Below are 18,539 nucleotides of genomic sequence, written 5' to 3'. Positions count from 1 at the left end.
TTACCTGTTGCCACAATGGATGTATAATTGATCCATGGTTGCCACTAGCAACCAGTTACATATTGTAATGTTATTAAAAATTGGTTGCTTGCAAATTATATTAAATCAGTAAAAATGAAAACTTTTTCATACCAGCTTGTAGATATTTTTAGTCACTCACTGCAATGATATGATTATTAAAGGGATAGTTCTACATCTTGGCAAGATGTACCCCCCCCCCCCCCCCCCCCCCATTACGCCCATGAGTAACACCCAATACAGGGAGACTGCCTACCATCAAATAGGACCACAATGGAAACAAGCCTTTGGGCTTTATTGTGTTTTTTATCCCTTTGAACACTTGCCTAATGTTGTTCAATAAAGTTGTCAATCAATCAATTCAATCAAAAGAGGTAACACCTGAATTACACAATTAACATCTGAATTTTCCGTGCTCCTCGCCGCCTTTATTACGGTATTTCTGACAGCAGCTGCGGGCGCCTCGCCCTCCGTCATTACGGTAATCCTGACAGCGGCTGCGGGTGTCAGCTGATCCTCCTCCTTCCTTCAACTGGCGAGACTGAGGAGGAAAACCAGCTGAAGGAAAACACTGCTGGCTCGTACTATTAAAAAAAAAAAAAAAACACCACACAAACCATGGCTGCGGAGATCCACTCGAGGCCCCAGACCGCCAGACCGGTGCTTTTGAACAAGATCGAGGGGCATTCAGACGCTGTCAACGCGGCCGTGTTGATACCAAAGGAGGACGGAGTGATCACGGTCAGCGAGGACAGGTGAGTTTTAACAGTGTGTAGCCTCCACCAGCGGCTAGCGGCTAGCAGCTAGCCGGGCTCCGTCTATTTGCTGGTCATTGCACTGGTAATTCCTGGTGTAATACTTGAAATAAAACAGAGGACTAGTTAAAAAGAAAATAAAGTGTATTTCTTAGCTCTCTGGTTGATATAGTTTAGCCGTGTTATTCCATATGGAGCTGAAGGTTTTTATTAGCACAGGATGGAAATTCATCCACAATGAGACGTTTCCATTAAATATCCGCCAACAAACTAACAACTACAACAGTAAAACACGGGGAAAACAACATTGGCTATTTATATTTTTAACGTTTTATTTCAGTGTTTGTGTTACGAAACGTTTTTATCTGATAACTATATTAGCTTAGCATCGCGCTAGCTGCAGCTCATAATAGTAAACATAAAACAACTAACGACTTGCTGCCTTCAAGTGCCCGTCGTAATTTGCAAAACATTGTTATTTATTAGAGGTTTATTTAATTTAGCGGACTTGAACTCAATTGACAATAGGACAATTGAAGCCTTTATTTATCCCCGTAGTGAAATTCAGGAGTCCAAAAACAGCAACAGTTAAAAGGGGAGAGGCAGCAGACAGTCATATAAAAACATAAATGGTTAGATAAAGCAAATTAGTTAATAAAGTTAATAAATAACTAATAACTAACTAAATATAACCATTAACTCATTCACATTAATAACAAAGGGTTTATTTTTTTTAAATTCCTTAATTAATCTTATTTTCCAGTTGGATTACTCAGGGTGACACAGTTTAGCTTCGCTTGTTTTGACGCTTTTTAAATCAGCTGTGTGTTTCCCCTGAACGTCACATCTATCCAGACAAGCTTGGTGGGTGCTATAGAAATGATTATTGATGATTGATTTGAAAACTGTGGTGCCATCATTTCAACTGAACCTAAAGGCAGCAGGACAGGTATAAATATAACTTTTTACTTGACTGATTCAAGTGTGAAGAAGCAGAAATCACCATTCAAAGATAAAGGAACTGAGGTGCTGTCAAAAAAAAACTTGATGCAGTTTCTATCTCACATCTGAACCACTTGATATTTAAAAGGGAAGTTGTGGAGTGACAGTGCAGAGTCAAAAACTCAGGTTCCTTGATGAAACACGCCTTTGGTGTCGATTCTGCTCAGACTCTGGATATTTTACTGGAATAGAGATGAAAACTCAGTCTGATTCCTTAAAATCTGAGAAGAAATGAAAACCTCATGTGGTTCTGGAAACCACAACATGACAGTAAATATGTTGGGTTTTTTTTGCAGAGTTGACTTGTTTCTCTTGTTATTTTTTATTGGTTTTGCTTCAATAACATGTTAAACAGTATACAGTAAAAGCTGAGAGAATAATTATGTAAAAATGTTCTTTATGGTTTATACAGTAACATAAAAGAAGTAGATAAAGGTAAAAACTGTACAGTTTCGGAAGTGGTTCAGCTCTGAGTCATCACCTCTGTAATGTGGTTTCAGCAGTTACGTTTGCAGAGCGTGTGCTGCGTGGTGCGGGTGTCATTTTTAGATAATACGGAAAATGTCATGTGCAAAGAATAATTTGGCTCAATGAAACGATTTTGAAACTAATAAACGTGTAATCTGGGCTCTTTTCAGTGCTGTTTTGTGAACAGAATCAGGCTTTGTGTGTGTGTGTGTGTGGAGAGGGAGAATTAGGGCTGGTTTCCCAGACGAGGATTAAGTCTCAGTCCTTTTTTACTTCACTGGATATTTCCATTGATAAGTGCCAAGTCTCATTGAGTATGTATTTGTTTCCGTTTAGAGTAGATCTCTATGTATGCTAAGTTAAAGATTACAAATGCATTTGAATGTCTGTTGTTGGCGTGTTAAGATGATGAGTGCTCTGAATGTGATGATCTGACGTTTTCCTGCAGGACGATCCGGGTATGGCTGAAGAGAGACAGCGGTCAGTACTGGCCGAGCATCTACCACACAGTCTCCTGTAAGTACTTCTGCTGCACGATGGGGATGAATTATGAATGTTTGTACAGGTTTGATACGATACAAACCTCTGTCTGCCTCTCCTGCTTCTCCCCCTGTAGCTCCGTGCTCTTGCATGTCGTACCACCACGACAGCAGGCGCATCTTCATCGGCCAGGACAACGGAGCTGTCGTGGTGAGTGCAGCCAACTCAAACTAAAGTCTTCATCATTATAACCCACCGCAGGCATCGTTCTAACAGTCTAGCCTGCATATCTGGTTCAGAACAGGCCACAATTTCAATATTTAGACTCCTTCACATGCCTGTGGGGGCCCGGATGGTTATTAGAGTTGAAACTTAATGTGTGTCTGTGTGTGTCTGTGTGTGTTTGCGCTCGCCTTCCAGGAGTTTCTCATCTCTGAAGATTTCAACAAGATGAACCACGTCAAAACGTATCCAGGTGAGAAAAGAAATAACTCAACTTGCACGATATAATTAAAAGTGTTGAGACTCGGCAGGAGTTTAATTTCCTCGCAGAGCTAAAAACACACACCACACAACACAACACAAATATATGAACCCAGCCTCTCGCTTTTTATTTATATCCTCTGCAAACACCGTTCAGTGTCGTCTGTGCTACTTGCAGCATGTGTGCATTTAGATTTAAAACATATAGAAATGTACTTAATTGTACTTTACAGTTGGAGGAATTGGACTTTGGCTCTACAAATCTAGACCAGACACAAATAGGGGCACAGTTTAGAAAAAAAACATTAAAATAGACATTAAAAAGCACAGAGTTTAAGAGTAAACCATGTTCCTGCCGCAAATGAAAAAGGAAAATACACACCCTGAAGCATCAAGTGATTGTGTATTTATATTACAGCTCCAATCTCTTCTTATTTTAGCCTGCTGTTTAAAACACCAGCCGATACAGGCACAAAGGAGCTGCTAGTGTTTTTCTTTAAAACCAATCAACCTCCTTATTCTATAACCGAGTTAAATGATAATTAGAAGTTTATGCCTCTCTATATAATCATCATTAAATTCACATTTAATCTAATATACACAAATCAACTTAGAGTATATCAACCCACTGTGTGTTCTGGCCTGTGATGATTTGCCTTTGCGTCTCCTCCCTGGAGGTCTGATGTCTTGTAAACAAACACAGTTGATGTTTACATGAAGTGTTAGCTCACTGTGTGTATCCTTGACTATTAGACTGCCTATTTTTTTTTGTACTTGTTTTTATCGAACAAGGAAAAAGCTGTAGCCCTTATAAAGCTGTTACCTCCTAAATTTCCTCTCTTCTCATGCTGTCATCATTGGACGTCTCCTCCTGTGTCTGTATCAGCGTCCGTTTTCGCCTCCTCAGTGGAAAAATGGGGCCGTTTGGTTCGTCGAACAGCACATGTCACCACTGGAATGCTCCATCTGGTTTCCACCACTTTCATCGAGCAGCAAGAGCAAAAAAACACGACTCACAATCTGATCAAACAGGCTTTAAGATGTGTGTGTGTGTGTGCGCGCACTTCAAAGCCAGGCAGGGGCTTAACGGTGCCATTTGCCTCTTGGCAGTTTCTCCCACAAGGAAAGTGGCCGGTGATCAGAAACAGCTACATGTGTTCGCTCAGGTTCTAAATTATTATGACAGACTGATGGAGATTATTTTTCCTCTAGTTTGGATTAATTACTGAAAAGAATCTGCATTGCATTATCATGTAAACATGTTCAGGGTAAGTTATTAGAGTGTCTTTTGAACACACTGCACAAATTATAAAAGGAAAAAATAAGGACATCAACAGAGGAAACATGAGAGAAAAAGGGGGTAAAACTACGGTGGCCCTGAGGGGTCAACGCACTTGAACTTAAAACACCTGCAAAGACACAAATGTGCTTAAAATTCAGAAAACAGCTTCATCAATTTAAAAACATATGAGCTGCAAGAAAGTAACACAACAGACGTGTTTCCAGAGGAAAACCTAAAAAGTGACGACCAAGCTAGAGACTAATGCTAAGCTAACAGCTCATACTTGCAATATGTGATATTGACGTTATAATAAACCAAACAAACTCAACTTTTCTTCAAACACCATGAACAACTAGCTGCCTGCACAATTTCTTATAGAGGAACTATGCAAGTCCGGTCTCCTCTCCTCTGTGTTGCTAACCCTCCTCTCCTCCATGTGCCTTTGTTTCCAACGAAGCCAGTGAGAAATCCATGGAGCAGTGGATAACGTTAAAAATTGTATAGGATGTAATGATGTGTATATTTATAGTCTGATCTGTCATTAACAAGAGATTACGGGTTACGGGGCGTGTTTGTGTCACGGTGCTTCAGAGACGAGAGGGGGTTTTTGGCCAAGAGACATTACGTTGAAGGCAGAGAGCCTCCATTCTCCCTGTAACAAGTTACAAGTCATTTATTAAACCATCAATATTACTCTGAAGCTGGTTAATTAAGGTAAAAATGTAGCATAGTTAAGATAAAAATTCTGCATAGTTCCTCTTTAAGTCAAGAAATGTCCCAGCTAGATCCATCACTTTCACGTCCTCTGTTGTGTTGTGAGCTTTTGCAGCAAATTTGTATTTGCAGTGCACTAATGTGTTTGAGCTCTCAGGGCCACCGTAGAGCCTCAGCCTCAGAGGCGAGATGGTTTGGTTGTGATGCATCCTTCCATTAGCTATACTGCTTATCATTAGAGGGTTATGGGTGGGCTTGAATGCACCGTGGATGGACAGGTTGCCGTTCTACCACAGGGCCGACACATCGACACAAACATCCAGTCACGTCCACACCTACGAGTCTCCAGTTAATCTGACCTGCATGAGAAGAACATGCAGCAACGACCAGAGGACGAAAAAATGCTAAGAATCTGAGGCAGAGCAGCGGAAAAAATGTGATCACACAGAGCTTCATGTGGCGTAGAATATCAGACATGACTTCTCCTCTGTTCGTCTTACAAATGTCTTGTGCAGTTAAAGGGATAGTTCAACATTTTGGCAAATTGGCCCATTGCCATAATCCCTACGCAACGCTACGGAGGCTCATGGGATTTCTTGGTTTCCCTCGTCAAACTCATCAAATATACAATCCAACAACTCCAAAACGCTCTGGTGGACAAGTTGTGACCTGCACATTCACCACGCTATGAGATAATAACACAACGTTACGAGACGGAGTTGTTTTTGAGGCAAATGCAGAGACTGCTTGCTGAAAAACTGCCCCCGACGGGAATGCGCATCAGCGGTTTTGCATGAATTTATCACTAAAACAACTCAGTCTGGTAACGTTCTGTTATTATCTCATAGCGTGGTGAATGTGCAGGTCGCAACTTGTCCACCAGAGCGTTTTGGAGTTGTTGGATTGTGTATTTGATGAGTTTGATGACGGAAACCAAGAAATCCCATTAGCCTCTGTAGCATAGCTCTGAGCAGCTCGCGGCTCTGCTCCGCCCTTCTAAAAAGAGCTTGCACCGACAATTAAAGGTTATGAACCTACTCCTATGACTATAGGGATGGCAATGGGCCAATTTGCCAAAATGTTGAACTATCCCTTTAAGAGACAGAGCTCAGTGCTGCTTTGTTTTACCGTGACCTGCAGCTTTCTTCACTCACTGTTTGCTGCTCTGGCTCCTCTCCAAGAAATATGTCCATCATATTTCTTTATGATGTTTAATGTGCAAACACAGCATCATGTGTTTTTTTTATTTTTTTTTATTTTTATGGCTGAACATTGGACATTTTAAATGTCCTCCCCATCTGTTGCATATTTACCTATACAATAGTTCAGTTGGCGCTTGTTTGGTTTCAGCTGAAACACACACTTGTAATTTACAGCTGCTATAATCAAGACTTTTAACAGGGGAAGAAGGGATTTGTGTTTCAGCTCGGTGTGTCTTTCACTTCTTTGTTTTCTGTTTCCTGCATCAAGCAGCTGTTTTGTTCTTGTTTTTCACTCTCTGGCCTCCAGCAGCCAGAAAATCAATTAATGCATCTTAGAATATGATTAATGAATAGATAGAATATCAGCAGGCACTCACTGTGTGTCAGAGCTGGGGTTTTTTTGGTATTGATCTTTGTGTCGTGTCAATATTTGTTGTAAACAACAAGGCAGAGCTTCCCACTGTCGACCGCTGACAATCGACAACAAAAAGATGCCGCAGCGTTAAGAAGAGGGACGGTGAGTGGAGAACAAATGGTCTGAAGGGATCGGTGGGTCTTAGTGTGGATTAGTGCGACACTAAGAAGAGCCGGTGATGGGATCAAAGCATGTGAAGGACCAATTAGTCGTCTTAGGTGGAGCTGCTCAACCACAACGCCTCGGATGCAAAGCCCAACGGAGTAGATGTGATCTGGTTTAATGTTTATCCAACATGAGTTGTGTCTGTTAAACATGCCATCTGTCTCTGTGTGTGTGTTTTGCAGCCCACCAGAACCGTGTGTCGGATATGGTGTTCTCCCTGGAGAGCGAGTGGGTGGTGAGCACCGGCCACGACAAGAGTGTGAGCTGGATGTGCACCCAGAGTGGCAGCATGCTGGGCAGACACTACTTCACAGCCTGGGCCTCCTGCCTACAGTATCCTTCTACATCCACTCACTGTGTGTGTGTGTGTGTGTGTGTGTGTGTGTGTGTGTGTGTGTGTGTGTGTGTGTGTGTGTGTGTGTGTGTGTGTGTGTGTGTGTGTGTGTGTGTGTGTGTGTGTGTGTGTGTGTGTGTGTGTGTGTGTGTGTGTGTGTGTGTGTGTGTGTGTGTGTGTGTGTGTGTGTGTGTGTGGTACCGGTCCGAAGGAGAAGCTTAGACGGTTTAAGGCCTGATTCGAGGATTGTCGTAAACAAGTTTTTTAGCCAAATAAATCCTCACGTTGTTGTGTCATCATGAGTGTTTTTACTGCTCCAGATCCAGTCGGAGTCTTCCCAGTCTCCGATCATAAATATCAGAAATTCCAGGTCGTGCTGCCTCCGCGATGGAGATCTGAAATATCGCAGACCTGATGTTGATAGTTTTACAGCTCACAAACATTGGCAGCAAACCGACCCAGATGAGATATAGAAAATAGAAGAGCAGCTAGTTGAACTAGGTCAACAACATAAGTGGCTTTTTAACGTCTCAGGTGAGACCAGACCAAAGACGTGGGCAGTGAAGTCACGTTTGATCACATGAGTTCCTGTGGTCTCCCAGGTTTTTAAAAGTCTGACCACGGACTGGATGTTTGGATGGATTTTGGGCCCTGACGATCTTGGGATGTGACCCGATTCGAGACTTGTCAAAAAAACAGCATTTGTCCAAATCATCCTCAAGATTCAAGATAGATAGATAGATAGATAATCTTTTATTACGGACTCAGGTCCATTATGGGGAGACAATACAAAAACACATACAATACAAGATAAAAAACACCATCATAAATTTAAAACCTAGTGCAACTATGGTGCTATTGCTTGACTGATTAAGTCGACACCTGAACCTGTACATGTAATTTCTTAAAAGAGCCTGAAAGGTGGATACATTACAAGATACAAACATATGACTCGCGCTTGTCCATCTTGGGCGCCTAAGTAATATTCGAAATGCATCATTGTAAGCTACCAACAGTTTTCTCATTTTTGCAGCACTGTACTACTTGCACCACAAGTGTGCTGTGTACAGTGTAGTACAATATGATCTGAACAAGGCTATCTTTACATCCTCTGTACACTTATTGAATTTCCTTTTAAGCATATTAGCCTGTGCATAGAGTTTACAACACTGACGTTGAACGTCATCATCATCACATAGATCTTCTCTGATTATGTGGCCCAGATATTTAACTTTTTTCACAACACCAAGTGCTTGACCAGCTAAGAAAAAGGAGGGGAATTGTGTATTCCTATAGATAGATAGATACTTTTATTGTCATTGTCACTTTCACAACAACGAAATTGAAAGTGCATCTTCTGCAGTGCAAAAATTCATAAAAACATTTTTTTTAAAACATAAAACACACATTAACTATCCACAGCCTTACTCATCATTAAGTACAATCAGTGCTTTAGGGTAAAAACTGTTCTTAAATCTGTTTGTAGTGGCTTTAATTGTCCTGTATCTCCTGCCAGAGGGGAGTAGCTAAAATGTCACAACTACACCATCCTCTTAGCCAGGATTTCACCTCTTTTTTTCTATTTTCCTAAAAGATCACACCCCATGGACGGTCAGCTGACGTTGATTGTCCTCCATATTTTTCTTCTGAAGTCAGGTTTGATCACGTGAGATCTTGTGTCTTCACTGTGAGATTGTTTCTACAAATAGCAGTAGTGAGGTCTGGCGGTCTGTTCAAATCGGCTTGTGTGTGTGTCCGGAGGATTATATAATGTTACAAATCAGTTGAAACTGTCCTCATGTCTGTGGTCTCTAATGTTTTTTAAATCATTTACAGCTGACCACACACTGGAGGATTTTCAATTTTTCAAAGCTCGTCAGTTATTTCTCCAGGGTTTGTTGTGCCAGTGTGATTATTTTAAGGCTTCTGATTGAGCTGGAGCCTCCTGAACTCCTGTCATAAATATTTATGATGTTAAATTCAGTTCAAACCCTCCTCATGTCTGTGGTTTCTCACTTTTGAATCTGTAAACATATGAAAGTCGAACTTGTTGAAGCCCTGACTCTTCGCTCAGATACGACCACGAGACGCAGCACGCCTTCGTCGGCGACTACTCGGGACAGATCACGCTGCTGAAGCTGGAGAAGCAGACGTACTCCACCATCACCACACTGAAGGGCCACGAAGGTAAAAACTCTGACACTCTCATTTCTTATTTTATTTTGAAAAACTGAAACATAATATTACCATAAAAGCTAAAAAAAAAAAAAAGAAAAGGCTGCTCATCTTTTGGAGAACAGAAACAGACAGAGGTTATTTTGGCTTTAAAATACAAAACCACTGTGTGTGTTTTCCTTGAAGAACCTACATAAATATTATCAGGGTGAGGTCTGATTGAGTCCGACATCTTCTCTGAGTGTCTGGGCAGGAAGTGACATCACCACTGCTCCACAAACAGTTTCATTCCATCGCGACCGCGATGATGATAATGATGATGGAAAATGTTATCTCACTCCAGAAATTCCCCGTCTCTGGGTGTTTGGGTTGAGATCTGGTAGCTCTGCCCGTTGATGAGCTCGTCATGTTGTGGAAACTCGTGCTCATCCTGTTTCATCGAGGGACGAATGTATGACTCAGTCTGTGAGGATTTTTACTCCGTGGTCGAGAGACAAACACTCGTCTGTCTTCTTCTTCTTCTTCTGGTGTTTATCACACAGGAGCTGAGTGAGGGAGGGAGGGAGGATTTTATCTGACCTGATGATTACAACCACATCTCTCGTACATTATCTGGACCAGTCAGTGTGGCTTTTGTCTTTGCGAAATTTAGGAAATTTACAACCATCACAGGCTAAAAAAAAAAAAAAAAAAAAAAAAGGATTATATTAATTCCTTTTCTGTCTCTTGATCTGTAAATGAGCCTGTTCGGTGTGTTTATGGTAATTGGACCGATAATGCATATTAATGAGCGCAAGGTGGAGTTCCCTTCAAATGTTCAATGCAAATGAGGATGAAAATAGAGTGAGAGAAACTCTTCTAACACCTGCTTTTGTTTTGTTTTGTTATAATATACATTTAAACGGCTATATAAGATAAGATAAGGTACAATAGAACTTTTTTAAAGAAGAAGAAAGACAAAAGTGAACAATATAAAGCTAAAATAAGTGAAATATAAAATGAATATTTGTACGATTTTAAAATATATAAGTGTATTGAGCTGTAAACCAGAGATACAGATGTTTAAGTGAGGATGAAAGTGTTTACAGGTCTTGCTGCATAGTTAATGTTAGCAGCTGTTGACCAGTCTATACTTATGCCACACTCACAATACAATATTATTGTAATGTTATCTTGCAATATTATACTGTGACCTGTTGCGATTTATTACTTTTTTTCAAAAATTACTTATTACTTTGTCAACAACTGTTATTATCTAATATAATAATGTTTTCAGTCTTCACATGTCACTTAAATTATTTGTATTCTTACAAAGTGAGACTGTCAATCACAGAGACTCAACAACACAGTCATAAAAACTATTTTTCCAGGACTAAAACATAATTTCATATTAGCAATTTCCATAATTTCCACATTTCCTGTACCTTTACAGTCTACAGGAAATTCCAACACCAGGTTTTACTTTTGTTTCTATTATGTTTTTTCATCAATTGTAGTTAGCATGCTAACCAACTAGCCTTATCACTTTCCGGTAGCGAGTCACTGTAGCCTACTGAAGACGAAGCATTTTAATAACCTCTTGTCTTGTCAAAAACAATCACCAGCACCAGCTCCTGCAGAGAAACTATATTCAGATGAAAAATTAAACGTACAAACATGAAATAAAAGTGTAATATAAATGTAACAACCCTCCACATTTCCTCCTTCTTTTGTTTCCTGCGAGAGAAAGTGAAGTTATAACCACTTGTTTCTGCACAAAACATCGTCAATAACTCAGCTGTGAGCGAAGCCCCCGCTGTTCAGTTTCCCCTGTGGTTTCATGCAGCTTCGGCCTAATCAGCCCTCCACCACCTGCCACAGGCTATTATTCATCATATGACCGGTCTGGAGTTCAAGAGCCGATCTCTCCCACAGCTCCTTTTTTTTCTCCCTGTTACAGAAAACATGGAAAACATTACAGCTTTTTTTTTCTTTTCTTTCCAGAAAATCAATGATTCACCCAAAGAGAAATGCAGTTTAAAGCATCTTCAGTTGTCATAACTGTGGGTTAAAGGTTGTGTGGTATGAAGCTGCGTCCGCAGACGGGCGGTGGGTTTATCATGTGCCTCATGAACAGATGGTCCATCAGATGAAAACAGCTGAGTTCACTGTTGAATTAAGACCAAAGCACAAAATCTTCTTTTGCTCACCAGTGGTCCCCAGTACTCCCAGTGTAGCAGCAACCGTGATTTATCTTCCTGTAGTTGCACCATTCATCATCATTGTTATATAATATTTACAATGAGCAACACACTTCACTAGCCTGTCACATGATTTGTATTTATTCTGTTCATCTCTCAGATAAACATAGATTAAGAGGGAAATCACGAGGTCATGAGATGATGATGTGGATATTTAAAAGTTGCACAACATGGAAATATGCAAGAACAAATACATAAATAGCTTGTTATTTTCTAATGGTAACAAACACAGATGGCTGCAGTTACTAATGTGGTGAGCAACAAATACAGCTGCTTTAGTTTAACAAGAAGACGGCAAACATGTTTCTAGCTAGCTAAGAAGTTAGCCGCCTCTAGCAGTAATGCTAAATTAAATATTGATATACTTAATTATATATATTAAAATAATACATTTCAGAATCAGGGTGTGGAATTGGTTAAATTGTATTTTTTTGGGGGGGGAAATGTTCAAAAAGTATTCAGACCCCTTTAAATTTTGCAGTCTTTATTGTTGTGGATTTAATTTTAACTGTATAAAATTACCATTTTTGCTCAATCTGAGTTAAAACATGCTTTTAGAAATTCATCAAAACAAAATAATTTATTAACCACATGCACAGCAGGCTATTTTTTTTTTTTTAACATTTTCTGCCTGAAACGACATGCCCAAAGTACCAGTATATCGGTAATATCTCAACAACTGTAGGGCCTAGATAAACAATCTTGGTGTCTATGGAAATATAACAAATATATATACATTTATGCATTTTAGGGAGTAAGCACTGGTCTTACTTGTAAGAGGAGAATGTGTTTTGATATATGATATGTGGTATGAAGTTACAAGACCGCTTTTTCTAGCTCAATTTTATTGTTGGAGCCGCTCCTGCTCGAGGCGTAAGTGAATAATACACAAAATAGTTTTTCATTCTTGCAGACGCAACCTGTGGAGAAATATTTAGTATACAGCTGTTTAGACAAACTCCAGGCAGCCTGTAGCAGAATCAGACAAAAAAATAATTGTTTCATCATCTTGTGGTTAAACTATTCAGACCGTTTATTATACTGTTAACGTACTTTTAAGACAGTGTTGTGTCTTGCAAGACTAGGCTAAATAATAAATTTAATTTATTCTAATAAAAAGAAATGTTCACCGTAGCAGTTAATGAGATGTTGGTATAATTAGATCAACGTGCAGAACAACAGGAGGAAAAAAGGCTCAATAAAAGAAAAGGGCAGATTATATGGAGGTTTAGATTAAGTGTAGTTTGCTGTAGTTCTCCCAGCAGCCACTAGGTGGAGCCAACAGGTCACAACACTTTCCATCAATGAGCTCCTGCAGCATCAACTCTGTTCATTTTTTTTTTTACAAGTATGTGTCTATTTTGTGTCAACTCCAGGAAGTATAGGAGCTCTGTGGTGGGACCCCATTCAGAGGCTGCTGTTCTCAGGGGCCTCGGACCACAGCGTCATCATGTGGGACATCGGGGGCCGCAAGGGACGGACGCTACTGTTGCAGGGACACCAGTAAGTCAGTCTGTCAGTGTTTCATCCACCTCTTATGGATTCGTCGTCCCACAGGTTCCTACCCACATGTCTCGTTTCCTTTGTTTCCTGTCGTCCATCTTGTCCCTCTGTGGTGTCACCCCCCCCACTCCTCTCCACTCCCTCTGGCACCGACTCTGTTTTTATCTCCTCTTCATGCATCTTTCACCTCCTCCCATCCATGTTAGTAAGAAGCCGGTGCACACTGATGCGTGACAGAGCTGGACTCTGTAGATCCTGTTCCACTAAACAACAGGATTTACTGAGCTTTGTCTCTCACTCACCAATAAAACTGAGAGTCGACGATGTCATCGTCCTCCTGTTGTCTTTGTCGTCCAACATCCAGTAAATCTTGTTTTGGCTCTTTGTCCTTATCTCCTCTCCGGCCTTTGTAACGTCTCCTTGCTCCTTTTTTTATTATATTCATTATTCTCCTGTATTGAAATGTGCTCAATAGACCTCCTATTATGGGATTCAAAAAGCATCCGCTCATTATTAAATGAGCGGATGCACCGCCCCTGCTGGTTCTCATTTTAAAGTTGTTTTCATTGTGTTGTTTAACGTTTTATATATGAAGCAGGTGAACATCAAAAAGAACGAGTTGTCTGTTAATGTTTTTCATTGATGCCTGTTGCCGTTGGTAACCAGGTTTATGGGAGCAGTGATACTGGGCATCAGTAGTAAAACTGCAGGTTGTAAAAAAAAGAAAAAAAGAAAAAGCAAAACAACAAGCTAATAGGTAAAAATCTTATTGTTAAAATGTAATTAACTTCACATCATCCTCCTTTACAAAAAGACGACTCCAACTCAAACTGCGTCTCATATCACAGTCACATCATGTTAATGTTCTTATTTACACATCGCTCAACCTTAATTTCTTCTCTTTTCTTATTTAAAATTAGTTAATAATTGGTATCAGCCTCAGTCATACTGAATTTAATCTGCTGTAATCGATATTATCACACTGCTTTGTCTCAGTCTGTTGAACTCTCCTCTGTGTGCAGTTGGTGTGTAACCTCAGATGTGTGTGTGTGTGTGTGTGTCTCCCTCAGTGAGCGTGTCCAGGCTCTCCGTTACCTCCAGTTGACGCGGCAGCTCATGTCGTGCTCGGCCGACGGCGGCATCGCAGTGTGGAACATGGACACACAGAGAGAGGAGGTGTGTGACGCTGACACACACACACACACACACTGTTCAAATAGACATGTTGTCTCTTCGTATCAATAAGGTTTATAAGGATTCTTTTTCTCATAAATGTCTGTGTTAACTACTATAATCTATACATCTATCAATACCACGTATCAATAGATATGTCTGTCTATACATCTGTCAATATACCTATTCATATATATCTATTGATACATCTATACATCTATTAACAGAGCTTTGCACCTGTCTTTACGTCCGTTGGTAAATCTGTCTATACATCTATTGGTACACCTATACATAGCTGGGGTATCTATACATTTATTGATCTGTACATCTGAAAATGTAATGATCTATACATCTATTCAACCATCAATTGATACACCTGTACTCTATCTTTACGTCTATTGATAAATCTATACATCTATCTATAAATCCATCAATCTATACATCATACATCTATTGATACATCTATTGATAAGCTACACATCGACTGATACATCTATCTATCTATCTATCTATCTATCTATCTATCTATCTATCTATCTATCTATCTATCTATCTCTCTCTAACTCTGGTGATGATGTAACTCTCTTCTAATCCTCTCTTCTCTCTCTTCTTCCTCTTGTTAATTGCTGACACTTGTTAAATCTCCTTCAGTTCACTCACTGATGGTGTTGGTCCGTTACCATGGCAGCAGTTGTCCTTTTCTGTTGTACCTCAGTTTTATCTGTGAGGAGTTTTGTTTCTCGTCTATAATCTGTCTTTAAAAGCTTTTTCTTACACGAGTGCAGATGTTTCCTGCAGCTGTGTGTGTGACCTAATCATCTGTGTGTGTGTGTGTGTTTCAGGCGCCTCAGTGGTTGGACAGCGACTCGTGTCAGAAGTGCGAGCAGCCGTTCTTCTGGAACATCAAGCAGATGTGGGACAACAAGACTCTGGGGCTGCGACAGGTACGACATCACCATCGCTTAAAGGGATAGTTCAACATTTTGGCAAATTGGCTCATTGCCATAATCCCTATAATTTTAGGAGTAGGTTTGTTACCTTTAATTGTCGACGGAGCAGAGCAGTGAGCTGCTCAGAGCTACGCTACAGAGGCTAATGACATTTCTTGGTTTCCACCATCAAACTCATCAAATACACAATCCAACAACTCCAAAACGCTCTGGTGGACAAGTTGTGACCTGCACATTCACCACGCTATGAAATAATAACAGAACGTTACGAGACAGAGTTGTTTTAGAGGTAAATTCAGAGACTGCTTGCTGAAAAACTGCCCCTGACAGGAACGCGCATCAGCGGTTTTGCATGAATTTACCTAGAAAACAACTCTGTCTCGTTCTAAAAATAGCTTGCACCGACAATTAAAGGTAACAAACCTACTGCTATGACTATAGGGATTATGGCAATGGGCCAATTTGGCAAAATGTTGAACTATCCCTTTAAAATCACCATCCTCAAAATAAAAGCAGCCGCTGTTCCCTCGGAGACCGGTCCTCTCTGATGTATGGGTGTGTTTCCTCTGTGTGTGTGTGTACAGCACCACTGCAGGAAGTGCGGTAAAGCTGTGTGTGGAAAATGCAGCTCCAAGCGCTCCACGTACCCGATCATGGGCTTCGAGTTCCCGGTGAGGGTATGTGACGCCTGCTTCGACACCATCAAAGAAGAAGAGTGAGTTAAACGATCTGTGCTGGGAAACGTTTGGTCACATGGTGCCGCCATTTTAACTCTGATGAAACACTCATGTCATTGTTTCTGTGTGTGTGTGTGTGTCTGTGTTTGCAGTCGAACAGCGTTGGCCACGTTCCACGAGGGGAAACACAACATCGCCCACATGGACATGGACCCGGGCCGAGGCCTGATGGTCACTTGTGGAAGCGACCGCATTGTTAAGGTAACAAAAACAGCAACAACAACAATAACCATAACAACAACAACAAACAGCTCTTTGATACCAGACAATTCATGCACTTGTGTGTTCAGGCTGCGACAAACAGAAGCTTCCACACACACACACCTCGAAACTAACATCTGCAGACCGCCTTAAAATATTTATTCACATCCAGTAGCATATGAGTCATCTATCATTCAACTCTTTTGACGATTGATTTATAATTTAAGAGAAATATTAAATGTTTTTCTAGTTTAGATGAGGAGTTACTGCCTTCTATTGATTCTGTTTGAAGAAATCCACTCAAGTTCTTACTTAAAAAAAACACCTGTTACAGGTTCTATTTTCTTATATGTTATTTATAAGTCTTTATACGTTTTATTGAGTTTTATAGCATCAACAACAAAAAAGTGGAAATATGAAATACAAAAACATAAGAAAATAGCAGGTAGAGCAAAAAACAACCAGATAAGTAGAAAACAATAGTTATGTGACAGACTATATCTCCTCTAGATAAACACACTAAATGTGACCGATTGTTCAGTAATTCTTCTAATTTAATCTTCCATCTACATTTTTTCACACATATTGTAGTTTCTGTCTGATATGACTGACCAAATGATTCAAGAAAATAATTGACAGATGGATTGATAATGAAAAGAATGCAAGAAAATTACACTATTGACCTATTTTTGGACGTTTTTATGACATTTTTGGTGACAAGGATGTAATGCCTCCCCTCTCCCATCATCATGAGAAAAAACTTTAATTTGTCAAATCTCATTTTTTTAAGGTGTTTTAAGCTTCAAAAATCAGGAGTGAACATATAATATATAACATATGATAACAAGAAACATCATATGTAATATAATTATGACAGCAAAAAATGCAAAAATATGAAATTAAAGCCGCAATAATTAATTTTGTGGGCTCTTAGAATGAGCTGTAAACATTACCCTCATATAATACCACCTTAAAAAAGATGTGGTGAGTCTAGTAAACAGCCTTTTGATTGATTACAGTTATTTCCTGTCACTTAAACTTGTTGCTACTGAAGCCGATAGAATAGAACAACAAATAAATATAAAATAGATTAGATCTGTATCGTGATTGTTACAAAAAGTAATAAAAGTTTTTATTGGCTAAAGAAGATGAGTTTGTTCCCCATGAAAAAAGAAAATCGCCGAATTTTAAAAGAGTAGATTTGTTATTTGTTCCTCTGCTTCTTGTTAACTTTTTTTTTTTTCATTAAACTTTAGTCAGAACCCATCAGTCACTGACCTGAGAACAGCCACAGCCACTTTCACCTTCCTCTCCTCCTCACTCTCTCATTGGTCGTTTTGTCTCCACAGATTTGGGACATGACGCAGGTGGTTGGCTGTAGCTTAGCAACAGGCTTCTCTCCACGCTGATTGGTCCGGCCCCCACTACACCCCCCCTCCTCCCCCCTCCTCCTGCTCCCTCCTCTTCAAGCTCCGCCCACTCTTCCAGTTCCATGGAAACCTCCCGTGTACAGTGCATCACGCCTGGATCCTCTCTGCTGCAGCCAGGCCTGTTCTGGGTGAACGTGTGTGTGTCTGTTTGTGTATATGTGTGTATGTGTGTAGTTGTTCCCCTCCACAGTTTTTTTTTTTCTTTTTTTTTTTTGCTTCTCATTAAAAAAAAAACAACTCTTTATTTTCACTAATCGTCAGTCTTACATTAAAGTGTGTGACTGATTTTTGACTTTTTGCGCTGATCTGAAACAAAACCCTAAGCACAACGGTATGTACTGTATGTGTGTGTGTGTGTGTGTGTGTGTGTGTGTGTGTGCGTGCATGTGTGTGTTATAATGGTTTCTCCTATGGGAGGAAAAGGTATTGATATTGATAGTGTTTACATTCAATATTTCTGATGCTTCTTTTGACAAAACATCTTTTTTTTAAATGTTTATTATTATTATTATTACTGTTGTTCTTGTTGTTTACCCCTGCACTGTAAAATCTGGGTTCATGAATCGACACTAGCTCCTCTTCCTCCTCCTCCTCCTCCTCCTCCTCCTCCTCCTCCTCCTCCTCCTCTTCCTCATTAACGTGGCCCACTAACTGCATCTTCCTCCGTCACTGTAACCTGTACAGACACCGACCTGACCACGTGTAAATAGCTGTGCTTCATGTGTAAAGCAAATGACTCTCACTTTCTTTCTTTGTTTTATATTTTCGTTCCTCTCTTGTTCCGGTTTCGTTCCTCTCGTTCACTAGTTGGC

General features: G+C 40.1%; 1 protein-coding gene across 1 annotated transcript; it reads left to right on the top strand.

Annotated features, from left to right (window-relative positions):
• Window positions 1-548: 548 nt before the first annotated feature.
• On the top strand, window positions 549-17,885 carry wdfy1 (WD repeat and FYVE domain containing 1). The gene is made up of 12 exons (XM_083985827.1): window positions 549-773; window positions 2,692-2,759; window positions 2,860-2,933; window positions 3,144-3,198; window positions 7,167-7,317; window positions 9,393-9,505; window positions 13,110-13,236; window positions 14,307-14,412; window positions 15,252-15,353; window positions 15,944-16,074; window positions 16,189-16,297; window positions 17,647-17,885. The coding sequence occupies exons 1-12, from the start codon at window positions 637-639 to the stop codon at window positions 17,704-17,706; spliced, it is 1,233 nt and encodes a 410-aa protein (XP_083841953.1). The 5' UTR covers window positions 549-636; the 3' UTR covers window positions 17,707-17,885.
• The last annotated feature ends 654 nt before the right edge of the window (window positions 17,886-18,539 follow it).

The sequence above is a fragment of the Trachurus trachurus genome (assembly GCF_905171665.1).
Source record: "Trachurus trachurus genome assembly, chromosome: 13".
Classification (NCBI taxonomy): Eukaryota; Metazoa; Chordata; class Actinopteri; order Carangiformes; family Carangidae; genus Trachurus; species Trachurus trachurus.
The sequence above is the reverse complement of the archived record's forward strand: the minus strand, read 5'-3'. Positions and strand labels throughout refer to the sequence as shown.